Source organism: Prinia subflava, chromosome 4, assembly GCF_021018805.1.
Source record: "Prinia subflava isolate CZ2003 ecotype Zambia chromosome 4, Cam_Psub_1.2, whole genome shotgun sequence".
NCBI lineage: Eukaryota > Metazoa > Chordata > Aves > Passeriformes > Cisticolidae > Prinia > Prinia subflava.
In genome coordinates, this window is record NC_086250.1 from 60,182,481 (window position 1) to 60,196,165 (window position 13,685).

The 13,685-nt window shown below is 39.6% G+C and overlaps 1 protein-coding gene across 1 annotated transcript in view; it reads right to left on the reverse strand.

Moving 5' to 3' along the window:
* The window catches only part of PRKAR2B (protein kinase cAMP-dependent type II regulatory subunit beta), a 79,877-nt gene that overhangs the window by 41,133 nt on the left and 25,059 nt on the right, over positions 1 to 13,685 (reverse strand). Inside the window, exon 2 of the mRNA XM_063396876.1 lies at positions 8,203 to 8,238. Coding sequence (XP_063252946.1) covers positions 8,203 to 8,238 — 36 coding nt within the window. The remainder of the gene's footprint in view (positions 1 to 8,202; positions 8,239 to 13,685) is intronic.

The window sequence follows — 13,685 nt, forward strand, 5'->3', positions numbered from 1 at the left end:
TTTTAACCCGATTATTGTAGTAGAAATTATTAACCTGTCTGAAATCGTATATAAGCTTTTGAGAAACCTGAGTAAAATTGAATTCTGATCACCGAATCAGTCTTCCCATCTCTCAATCAATCCCTAATACAAATCTACTTTAAAATCCTTCCTCTTTCTTTCAGCAACATGAATACATCCTGATTCAAAAAAACCCCAAAAACCAAACAACAAATATATTATTTGTTTCAAAATCACGAGTTATGAGCACCCTGATAAAAGCATTGGAATATTATTAATTATTACTCTCTGATCATGTGTTATTGAGATCTCGGAGACTATCAATAATGAATGCAAATTTAGAAGCAGGTTAAAACACAGTGTGACACTTGAGGCTTAAGAATTTAGTGCTCCCACTGAGACTCTCCAAACCATGCTGCCACTCGCTCATTTCTCTTCCCGCTGCAGCAGGCGGGAGAGGAGAACTGGAGGCACAAAAGGTAAAGATCATGGGTTGAGATTAGAGCAATTTACTGGAAATAGCAAAAAGATAAGGAAAGAACAGTAACAGCAACAATGTTAATAACAAAAGTGCACAAAAAAGAGGGAGTGAATCACATGCGAAAAAATGCTCAGCACGGAGCTCAACTTGACCGCAGCTGCCCTGGGTGCTCCCCCCGGCTCGGAACCGGCGTTATCCGAGCATTGCCCCGGCTCAGAGCGACACCGCCACAGCGCCGGCACCGCCACACTCACTGTCCCTCCAGCACAGTCACTGTCCTTCCGCCACACTCACTGTCCCTCCAGCACACTCACTGTCCTTCCGCCACACTCACTGTCCCTCCAGCACACTCACTGTCCCTCCAGCACACTCACTGTCCCTCCAGCACACTCACTGTCCTTCCGCCACACTCACTGTCCCTCCAGCACACTCACTGTCCTTCCCGCACCCTCACTGTCCCTCCAGCACACTCACTGTCCTTCCGCCACACTCACTGTCCCTCTGTCACCCTCACTGTCCCTCCGTCACCCTCACTGTCCCTCCGTCACCCTCACTGTCCCTCCGCCACCCTCACTGGCCCGGACCAGTCCCCAGCACGGTCCTTGGCACAATCCCAAACGCGACCATTCTCAAACACGGGTAAGGATGAGGCCACGCTGCTGGCTGCAGGGTAGGGCTTGATGTATAAACACACCTTCCCATACCCATCTCATTTACCAGTTTCATACAAAAATGAGTTTAAAGGTATTGGTCAATCAGTCTAACAACTTGGTACCTTGCTAGGATGTCTGAGCTCTTCCACAAACAGGCTGGGCAACAGTCCATAAAGACAAATTTGATTCATATTTCAACACCAACCTCTGGTTTATGTTTCATAACATATGTTTCATGTCTGAAACAAGACCAGCCCAAATAGCTGAAAAAACTATAGTGATTAATTCTATTGATACAAAACCACATGTAGAATGCTTTCCTAAGGTAATTCGAAGACAGCAGGAAAAATTACAGTTTCCCATGAAGGGGGACACACAGTGATTTGTGAACACAGTGATTTCAAAACGCAGCTCTTCTATTTTTTAATGAAACAGTTGCTATTTAACTTTACCAATTTGTGCAAATTAAAAATGATTACTCTGTACATTTTTGTCAGTTTATAAATGCAGTCAAGAAATGTGACTGCAAAAACATTTAAACAAACACAGAAATACAGATGAAATTCCAAAAAATTATCAAAACCATCTATAAATAACCTATGCACTGCTGCAGTATGAATTACACCTCTATTCCTTCAAGAAAAGGTGTCACCTTTCTTTAAAACTTCTGATATAACACAACATTCCTGTGCAGTTTAGTCTATTGCTTTACTAAGCATTTAGTCGAAGAGTTTCCCCAAGGCATAGCAGCCTAAATATTTGTGTGTGTAAAAATTAGGCCAATCACTATTTGTTTATTTCCTTCATTCACTGCCACCTCCTTGGGACAAATATTGACAGCCCTCTCTACAGCAACCTAACACAGAGCACAAGACTTATGTACTTATTCCTACTATCTTCCTCTTTCTCTTCTCTTGCTTTTTTCCCTCCCTTCCTCCACCACCTCAAATTTTGCCTTATAGTATGCATATACAAAATCTCTTCCTTTATTAAGCCTTAAGTGTTATGACAAAAGCAGCTTAAACATAGCTGTCTCTAAAACATGGCATTAATTTGCAACATTTTGCCCATTTCTGTAACTCAGCTCTATCAATGGGCTCTGAAAAATTCACATTCAACCTCTGCTGATCATGTGTACAAGAAAACACTTTGATACAATCTACTAGAATCCATTCTTCAGGTTTTGGAGTTTTAAAAGGAGAATAAATGAAAGTTGAATATGAAACACTTAAAAACTTCCTGAAGTAATGTAGATAGCCCAAATCTTGTTTTTTTCTGAACACGAATACTACTGTCCAACTATCCACTGTAGTATGGAAGAGTTTTTGTACAAATGAAATGCAACTGAGAGAAGAAAAAGTTTCACGGGCAGAATCTGTCACTAGAACAGCCAAACTGAATCTGCAAGGAAGCAGAAGAGCTTCTGAGCACACATGCTCTTCTTCAGATCTGCATCAAAAGCAACAAATCTCAAGGTAACAATAGGACAGGAACAAATACTCTGAAGTTTAACATCATGATGATATTTATCAAACATTCTGAATGAAAACAGTGGTTAGGAGTGGAGGCAAATGTGTGTGTTCTTTAAGCATCTCTAGGCCTATGTTAATACTTCATTTTTTCTACAGAAACTTTCTGAAGTTGTCAAAAAATATAAGAGGAAACAACAGCAAATTGAACTCTTGTTTCTGTGACTGTCTCATTTGCAGGAGAAGTGCACAGCAAATAGTCTATGCAAGAAGAACTAAAGAAAGGAAGCTGGATCAATTAATTATGGATTGCAAGGGAAACAGCTTCTATCTCTAACTTTCCACAGACCCAGAAGTGTTGCAGGGCAGATCACTGAGATCAGTTCTTCATTCCCAAGAGTCAAACAGTCAGCAGTGCCCTGGCAGCCAGGAGGGCCAAGCATGTCCAGAGCATCAGGCACAGCATTGCCAGCATGGCAAGGGAGGGGATTGTCCTGCTCTGCTCTGCACTGGGGCAGCCTCACCTCCAGTGCTGGGAGCAGTTTGGGGTGCCTCAACACAATAAAGATCTAAAGCTATCATAGAATGTCCAAAGGAGGGCTTTGAAGATGGAGAAGGGTCTGAAGGAGAAAGCCAAGGAATGGATGAGGTCACTTGATGTATTTAGCCTGGAGGAGACTGAGGGAAGACTTCAGATCTGTCCACAGCTCCCTAATAAGGGGAAGGGGCAGGGCAGCCTCTGATCTCTTCATTTGGGTGACCAGTAACTGGACCCAAAGGAACAGCATGAAGCTGTGCCAAGGAGGTTTAGGTTGGACATTAGGAAAACTTTCTTCACCCAGAGGGTGGTTGGGCACTGGAACAGTTCTCCAGGGAAATGGTCACAGCACCAGGTGTGATGGAGTTCAAAAAGCATTGGGACAAAGCTCTTGGGCACATGGTGTGACTCTTGGGGTGCCCTGTGCTAGGACAGGAGTTGTACTTTCCTCCCAACTCAGGATATTCTGTGATCTGTGTGCTTTAAGCAGGACCAGCACCAGATTGAAGGACAGCATTCTCCCTGATCCAGTGGCTCTAAGGTGCCTGCAGCTCATTGCACCACACCCTTATTGTTATTCAGCAAAGGATTTGAGTGGTACAGTGATGGTCATTTTAAGAAGAACCCTGACAAAGCATAATATGCCTTCTTTACTGTACTCTGTTCATGCAATGTAGATACACTCTCAAATTCTGACAGCACTTTTTCTTCTTGTTTTCCTCACCACGACAATAGCAGTCTTAGTGCTTGAGTTTTAGTATTAGATACCACTATGTGTCAGCTATGTCCTTGCTTATTTAAGAAATGTGACAGATTGAACATTTCAAATTTTGGATTAACTACATGTGTGTAACAAGCAAAGGTGAATCCATCATCACTTGAATTCAGTTTGGGTGTTATTCATCACTCAGAAGAAGCAGAACCAGTAATTCTTCTTGAAGAACTGGAATTACTGGTTCATCAATAAAGTTCTTTATTCTTCTTTCTTCTGTCTCTTGATATGCTTCTACAACAACACTGCATCCTACCTGAGCATTTCAAAGGGGACTTTACAGTTACTTAATTCCACACCATTATTTTTGGTACAACCCCAGCTTCTGCCTTACTCTATAAAAGGGAATAGCACTTCGTTTCAGTATGCTGCTTTTCTCTGACAATTTTTAATATGCCACAGGAAAGTGGGTGCCAATCGTTTTAAGAAAAACTCAATATAGTTGAGTTGATTGAAAATCACAAATGAAATATTGTTCCTAGGGACATTTTCTATTCTTGGTTAGCAATGTCAATTTGCTCCTCCTAAATACGAGTTTATATTTAAACATTTGATTTGATATCACCTATGCTTTTCCATCATTTCAGAAAGCAATTAGCCATTCCTTCGCTAACAGGACTCCTGTAATCTAAATGCAGTAAAATTCACCATGATTCCTAAGTGTGTTGTCATGCTTCCTGTAGGAATCATTAAATTGAAAAGTAGCAGTGATATATATAAATGCTACTCTGGGCATGACTAATCCAATACACACAATGGTTCCAGGGTACTGCAGACCGAAACTTCTGTCACTTTCTTCCTAATGGCACCTTACACAAAGAAGAAGAATAAAATGTTCTGGCAAATTTGCTCCCAGATTTTCCCCTGTATGAGGCTGCACAGAACCTCCTGCATCCTATCTGGAGGATGAAGGGGTGCCCTTCATGCTCCCCTTTTTTCCACACCCAAGTCTCTTGATTGCCTCAAGAGTTGTTTTCCTTTCTCTTCATCTTAGTACTACCAGATTTGAAAAGAAAAATTAAGGATTAACTACTTGCAGCTGTCTCATTGTTCATTCTAGCTCTACAAAGTATTTTTAATCTCTTCACTAAACTCCTCTTTTTAAGAGTGTGATATCTATTATTCTTTGTGCATAGCCTAGAACAATGGAGTGCATTATTAACTAGCCTATGAGTAGCTGTCACCAGCACTGTAAGTGTATTTTATGTATAAAGCCTACATTACAAATATACACATACATATGAATAAACACACATCAGAGATATCTAATTAGGTAGCTCAACAAATTTTAAGAACTGGAATTCCAGAATGGCTAATTTATCCCAGCTTACTTCTGCTTTTCTCCTCTACATACCAATGACAGTTCATTAATACATTCTCAGCATGTTAACAGGAACAGCTGTTAAATAATAAATGCTGTACTGTATTATTTTCAGTAGGTGCTTCAGCAATTAAACTCTGGGTGCCTAATTTCTAGCTCAGTTAGGAAAAATAACTATAGCTTATGCAACCAAGTAAAACACTAGGCATTACTCAAAGAGTAACAGAAACATCAAAATACATCAAACTGTAGAGAATTATTGTTCTCTGTGAGGAAATGTTGGAAACCCAATACAAATCAATGCACCAGAACCTCGTGTATTTCTGTTTTATTTAAATCAATCCACCTTCAGGCAGCGCAACTCCTAGGTCTGTGCAAGGGACGTAGAGAGAACCTATGGGCAGAGGCAGGACAAAAAGGGATCCTGAAGTCACACACTCCCAAAATCAGTCTGCAATATCATTAATCTGATGCAACATGAAACCACATTCTACAGCTAACTCTCCTAATACTCACCACTAGCTTGGAGAAATATTCACCAGAAGAAAACCTTCAAAAGCCCTCAAGAATCAACAGTATTGCACATTTCAAATTTTAAAATAACTCTCAGCCAAACAGCCTAAAATTAAAAGAAACTCATATTTGAGGAAAAAAAAATCTCAACAGTTCATTTTGTCTGCCTACATAATACATATGGCATTTCCTAAATATGAGAATCAGCTTTGACTACAGAAGGCCATTAAGCTCCCAAGCATTAAAAAAACCCAAACCCAACAGCTACTATCTAGCTTTTCCCCTTGCAAGGTATCTTGATTGCCTTCATCTATACAGACAACTGTTCAGTTAAGAAAGGTATTTAAAAATATGGTTAGGACTGCAAACATCCCTGTAAAATGTTTATATTATCAGCACAATCTGATTTATATTTTTAAATTTATATTTTATCAATCAAGTTTCTTAAATGTACTGTACTTCTCTGACAATCATTTATCATTTAAGAAGAAAAGTAAGAACTATCACCTTTCACAGGCTTTCTCATTTGAAAAATAGTTATTTTAACTATTAAAGCTATCACTAACTTAATAAAATAGTACATATAGTGGACTGCAGCATTACCCTGTTGTAGCTTGAAATGTACTGAAATATATTCACACGATTTACATCTGATTTACTACACCACCTGACTCATTATTCTGAATAAGATAACTATTCTATCTCTCCACAACAAGACCAAAACACATGAAATATTAATCCCCCACAGAAATTATTTCTCCAATAGTCACACAAAATTTCAGACTTTTAACATGTTTTTAGTTTCCTTTAAAAAATAAATGTTAATTTAATATTAAAGAAACATTAAGAATAACTGATTGGGGGCTTTTTGTGTGCAAGTATTAGCTTTTCAAACAATCAAACTCTCTGAATGCAAAAGCTTCTCACACATCTGTTAGAAAGACTGCATTCATTAATGTCAGCTATCAATCAGTCACAGTAGAACTCTCCTTAAAACATGAAATGTGATTTGCATAGAGCCCTGCTTGCTGTTACTGAGCACTAGTTAACGAATCATTCCTTTCATTTCAAGCTACAGTACCTTATGAAGTATTATCAGAACTTAAAGCACGAGAATATTTGGAATTAATTACATTTTCTTACTTTGTGCTACACATGTGAAGGTGGTCAGGCCCTGGCGCAGGCTGCCCAGAGCAGCTGTGGCTGTTCCATCCCTGGAAGTGCCCAAGGCCAGGCTGGACAGGGCTTGGAGCAACCTGGGGTGGTGGAAGGTGTCCCTGCCCATGGCAGGGGGATGGAACTGTGTGATCTTTGAAGTTCCTTCCAACACAAACCATTGTGTGATTCTGTGATATGCTGTGCACCAATCCTGAAAACCTCCTTTTTTTCTCTACAGTTCCTCAGCAATCCTGAGGATTTTCACTAGTATTTTTACACTGACAAGGGACTACCTGACTGAGGTTGTAACTACCAAAACCAGAAGTCTGGATAGACTTACTGCATTATAAAATACATTTATTAAAAATGACCTGAAGCTGAAAACAAAGAGCATTTTATACTTGGGTGTTAAACATGGCATACTGAAATGACTAGGAATAGCTCACATCTCCTGCTCTCCTGACTCTTATGAGTCAGCCATGAGTCTCATTACATTTCTTGGTGACTTTTATGCCACATTTTCAGATTCACAGTACTTCAAACAAATAAGATCCAGATTCAGGGCCTCATAATTCAGAAGAAAAAAGCCCTCAAAAATTAAGCCTAAAGGACATGACACAGGAGAACAATAAGGAAAGGCCAAGAATATTAACTTTTAATGATCAATAATTTGGAGGGATCTGTTACATGTAATGGAAATAAGGTAAAGAGTCCTCTGAGCCAGCAAGAGCCAAGTTAACTTGAAAAATACACAAACCAATGCCAGACAAGGCAGGTAAACTCCCAACACAAGAGCTCATCACCACCACGGTGCTTCCAGACCCAATCTGCCAGCTCTGCACAACACAACAACACACCACGCACACAAACCAGCCTGGTCTGGAAAACAGTGACATTTCCAACACAGTGGTACATTTCCTCATGCATAGCTCATCATGAAATTGCAGTTTCAGGTTGTCTGTGAAGTAAGCAAGGTAACCCTGCTTACATTCAGATTACATTCAGTTCTTTCAACCTTCAGATCTGCCAGAACTGACATTATTTTCTTTAAAGGGGGTTGAAGGGGGAAAGCTTAGGTTTTTAGTAAATTCCACAGCAACAAGAAGGGTTCATGCAAGTTTTGTACCCTGAAACCTTGGCTACATTTTTCAGTAAAGCAGGTAACAAATGAGAGGTTAGCCAAATTCCAACATCTTTGAAGAACTTTGATTAATGTCATATTACGTTTTACATGACAATCACTGTCAGCATAATGTTTCAACTATTATGTAGACAAATGGAACTTCATTCAGCTTACCTGATGCACGTCTGGTGAATCGGTTTACCGCTGGAGCTGAAAGAAAAGACAACATTTTGGTTATTTTTGTAGCAGCCTAACTTGCTTTAAACATAACAATGTTATACTTCATTCCAACTGTGACAACTACAAACACCAGATAAGCATAATTTTTGTATCTTTATAGGAACCCGCTCGTGTACACTTTAACTTTTAAAGTTTCTAGCTTTGCAAGAGATGGTACATAGTAACTAAAAAGCTGTCGAGACAATTTTCAGCTTTCTAAGAGTTACTGTTACTTACTGCTGTTCAGGAGTGGATGTGAAACATTTAGAACTGCAACTCCATTATTTTTTGAGAGCACAAAAATTTGCATCTTGCAAATAATAATGCAAGCAGGTTTTAAAACGTATGTAAAAAAACTTAACTTCATTTTTACAAAATATACCTATTGGAAATATGGCACTAAAACTCCTATAGAGAAAAAGACTAATTTGTAATCCCATTTAAAAGATCAACTTTTGCTTTGACTAACCTTTAAAACTCCTTAGGTAAGTCAATGACAACCCCCACCAAAACCCCAGTGCAAATGTTTTATAGTACCATCCTGGCACATCTCCAACTGCATGCTGCAAACATTTGTAATCAGTCTCCTGTCTTGTTTCCAACTGGGAGAGACTGCAAAATACAACTTAAAACACATGGCTTTGCCTCTATTTCATTTCTAGGTTTACCAGCTTCTTCAAGAGTTACTAGAAATAAAATAGATAAATTGTTTTATGTTTTGCCTTTCAAATACAACCTTCAGCCTTCTAATTAGTAAAAACCACTGGTCTTGAACTCTACTTTCATGTGATATGTTAACTGCTGGAATAAACAGCAAGAGGAAAATCTGAATGACCTAATTTCAAATGTGGGCAGCAGCCACATTAAAAATGTATGCCCTTACAGTGCTTATTAATATTCAACCTTAAAAACTGTTCTTCATGTTTACAGAGAACTGAAAAATGAAAAATATTAACCTTTTTATTTTATCCCACTAAATTTTACATGGGAGTTATGCATCATGTCTTGAACACCTAAGCCAAAAGAAAAAAAATGCTGAGAAAACAGAAGAGACAGTAACAACAGCCTGAGACACAAACTGACTTCTTATTCTTTGGGGATGAAAAAGGAGAGCAAAGCTACAATTTCTGAACCACATTCACAGATGGTTTGTGCAAGCACATACAGGAGTGACAGATCCAAGTGGCAAAAAAAGTACACTGGGAACCCCAACTACAGAGGTTTGGAGTACTAGTCACAAGGAAGGAAATCTCTGGTTAATAAGCTGTTACAAACCCCAAATGTATATACAGATGAGCACAAAAGTAACATAACCAGCAAAATTATTTTGAAACATGAATTCTAATTACGCCAAACAACTTTTCTTTAAATAAAAAGACAAAAAATGTGGACACATTTTTATCGAAACAGACAGCATATTTTATGCAACTGCTGTTTTGTAATAGGGAGGCTGTTTGAGTCCTCAAAACTGTTTATTTTGTCACTGCTATTATGGGCCAAATTCATTTCAGGGCATCAGTCATGACTGTTGCCATCAGACAGCTGAGTTGTTTCCTCAAGCAAGTAAATTTGCAGCAGGCCTCAGCAGATGTGCTCATATCAAAAACAAAATTAGAATCTGACATATTTCTAACAAGAAAACATAAAATAATATGTTGCTCCCATTCAGAAGCTTTCCCCAAACTCAGGGAGGGCTTTGGCTCTCAGTTCTGTATATAATCTGTAGATATGAAGATTTAATTCCTCCAGACAGCTGCCTCAGCAAATTATTAAAAAATAACAACAACAACAAAAAATTAAAATGAAACATATAGCACAAAATTAACAATTTGAAACAAGTTACTGGGTTTATCAAAGAAAAAAGTCAGTTTCAGCTACGTAATTCTAAATTCACTCTCTTATTTGGCAACAAGAAGCTTAGTTTATTATGCAACAGATTTTACAAATTATTTACTGTTTAGAAAAAAAATAGCAAGAATGTCAGAACCTTGATCAGCAATTATTTTTGAGCTTATGTGAATAATCAGTGTTTCAGGGCAACCAGACAAAGCCTTCCTGCCCAGACTGGGATTTCGTGGAGGTCATCCAAATGTGTTTCTGAGATTTAAAAGCAGAGCACACAGTTCTTTGTTATGGAGCAAGTTGAACTACTCTCTATTTTTCTGGTAGCAAATCACAATATACTTCTGTTGTCCAGAAAGGTGGAAGCATTAGCATACAAGAAGGTCTCAGACGATAATCAGCCCTATAAGAATTTCGCTTTTTAGGTGTTTTAGTACAAAGTAGATGCGTGGTCAACAGGTCGTTACAATATCTGACAGGATAAGCATAGTGAGGTGGGCAAAAGAAAGACTAAGATACATTTTGCTTGAGACATAAAACAAATACTAAATTATCTTTCAAACATGTCAGGAGCAGAAAATCTTGGCTCAGAAACAAATGGACAGATCAATGGCAGAAATATTCAGTGAAGGATATTAAATGCTCCTCCTGAAGCCACATAGCATCAGGAACAGCAGAGAGATTCCCAGGGAAGAAACACTAATTTTCCTGCCTGTGATGACCAACTTCCCTGGATATCTATTTTTAGCCACCATTTTTACTGAGATCTGAGTTAGGCTGACTCTTAGGTTTGGACTCAGATGACTATCCTGATTCACACAGCTCAAGTGGATGTGGTACCCAGAGAGACAGGGATGCCAAGAGAGTCTTGGCATCCAGGTTGAATTATGAAGGCAGCTTTGAATTCCCACTGACAGGACACAGGAATATTGTACTTAAACCCACAGTTTCAAACCCCAAGCTACACACATAAAGAAGTGGTGCTTAGGCATTGTGATTCCCACCCTGTTGCTGCTTCGGCTTCCCAACGATCTGCTCCCCTCTCTCCTCTCAGCCATGTCCACAAGCAGGCTCTCAGGACCCTCAGTGCCCGTTTGCAGGCACAGCAGAGAGCAGCTGGCTTTGTGCTCAAGGAGTTCTCCCTACAGTGTGAAACCCAGGCAGCCTTGTGGGAGGGTTACCCCATCCCTAATGACATGCCAGATGCAACACTGCTGACGCACGCCAGCTCACAGCTCGTTTTCCAGCAGGGGTAAATGTGGGAAGGGAATGGGCGTGAGGCAACACCTCTGTGGCTGTTGAAGTTAACTCTACAGCAAAAATAATCTTAAAGGTTATTGTGACATTGTGCTGAGGGCTGGTTGCTCAAAATGATTCAATTAAAACAACTTGCTAGAAAAAAGCCACAGTAACTTACAGTACCACGCACATCCCCAAAATATGGAAGGAATAAAACTCACAGATGGCAAAACCTCGCCATTGTAAAAGTCAGGAATTTTTCCCAATAGAAGGCATAAACAGACATACAGATAAATTCAGAACATGTCCAGTGATATTTAATGTTTTTTGCAGTATCAGAAATAATGCTGCATCACAACAAATAACATACAGCTGTGCACAAAGAATCTTGTTTACAAGCATGGTGTCATCACTCTAATATTGAATGTGACTCTTCATGTTCTACTTTGTTTCAACCAAAATCTATTACAAAATTCACAGGGGAAAATTATCAGGAGGTGGGGTGTGTGTGAGAGAAATGACAGAGGTCTGTATCCTGATGAAGTTTTGATTAAATTATCATTTGAAAGTGCACAAACTTACGTGACATATTCCAGTAGTTTTATTCTTAGCACTATGTAAGACAGAATTCCACAATCTGTCACTTTTTAGCAACTGAAATTCATGTTTGAAAATCCTTGCTCAGAGAACTGTATGGAAGTGCAGCTTCTAAAATATTTTGGCAATAAAATCAAGCAAATAAACACAAATAATTGGTAAATTACCAAGAGCAGCATAACTTGGTAAGCTGAGGAGGAAATGGGAGTCTGTGGGGTGGTTTGTAGAGTAGCAAGATAACATAGAGCAAGTAGAGTAAGAAGATAATGCTAAGAAAGGATCCCTACCTGGCCATCCTCTAGGTGGTTAACCTGTTCTGAGAGCCTGAGCTGTCTCCTTTTGCATACTCACAATTTAAATGTTTTACTTCAGAAACTGCCAGAGATTCTTGTGCCATTAATGTCACCTGGAATAAGAAGCTAAGCACATCACAGACATTAGACATGCAGCCTTCCCAAGAAGTCAGGCGCTGTAAGCCTGGGATTCAAGAAGAGGCTCTGCACATCAGGGGCTGTTAAGGACAAGCCTGAGCACTCTCTGACAACCAGACCTGTAAACTGGTGCTTCCTGCAGGTCTGCAAACTACAGCAGAGACACATCTCCAGGTGTGCTGCAGAGTGCATGGAATCCCACGTGTGCCCAGGCCAGGGTGAGCACACCCCACTCCCTGCAGCTGCTCCGAGAGACAGAGGCCAACAGGAGTCTTGGATTATGTAACAAAACAAAAAAAAAGTGCATCCTATTTAATCTGTAGGGAACAGTTGGGGGATGGTTTCTTTTTTCTTTATCTCTTGTAACTCCAGGGGGGAGGGGGCAGATGCCTTCTGATAATAGACCAGCTGTTAAAACCAGGTGGGGTGGTGTTTCTTATCTCTTTCATCAACTTTGTCCACCCTCTGGGAGGGATATCTTCTGTTAATGGGCCATTAATGCTTACCAGTGACAGGACACATTCCATCATCCCATTGTGAGATGCTCCACCTAGTGATGAAGAGCCAACCATTCCCTACCCAGATAAAAATGGGGACACAGGGACCCCAAACATCCTGTTTTCCACTGGATTCCCAGAAGGCGACCAGACTTATCTCACCACTGCTGAACCTTATCTACAGGATCATCTCTACTCCAACAGAACCACATCTGTCACTCCAGGAGGAGTTATTGGGGCTGCTTCCAACACCCTGGCCGACAGAGTGTCAGGTCATATTCCTGACTCCGTCAGAGTTTTCTAGGACTTTTGTTTGTTTGCTTGCTTTGTTTTTTTTTTTGTATTACTGCATTTATATTTTTAGTATTCCTAGTAAAGAACTGTTATTCCTATTCCCACATTTTTGCCTGAAAGCTCCTAATTGCAAAAATATAATAATATGGAGGGAGGGGGTTTTACATTCTCCATTCCAAGGGAAACTCCAGTTTTCCCTGACAGATACCTGTCTTTCCAAACCAAGACAAGGAGACTGCTCACTCTCCTGCCACACTTAGAGCAACTCAAGGTTTAGCAACTCTTTTAGAGAAAAACACACAAAACCAAAATGCCTGCTTGAAGTGACAAGGGCTGGCAGGGGATTAGTGATTAATCTTCAGTGTTAGTAAAAATTAGAGCACTTTCCACAAGCCTCACTTTCAATTACCCACTGCAATTTCTTCATATGGCAAAGGACTAAACCCTCTTAAAAAAAAAAAAAAAAAAGAAAAACAAATAAATAAAAAACCCCCTCTAAAATTAAACTAAGCTATTACATGTTTAAGACCTTCAAATT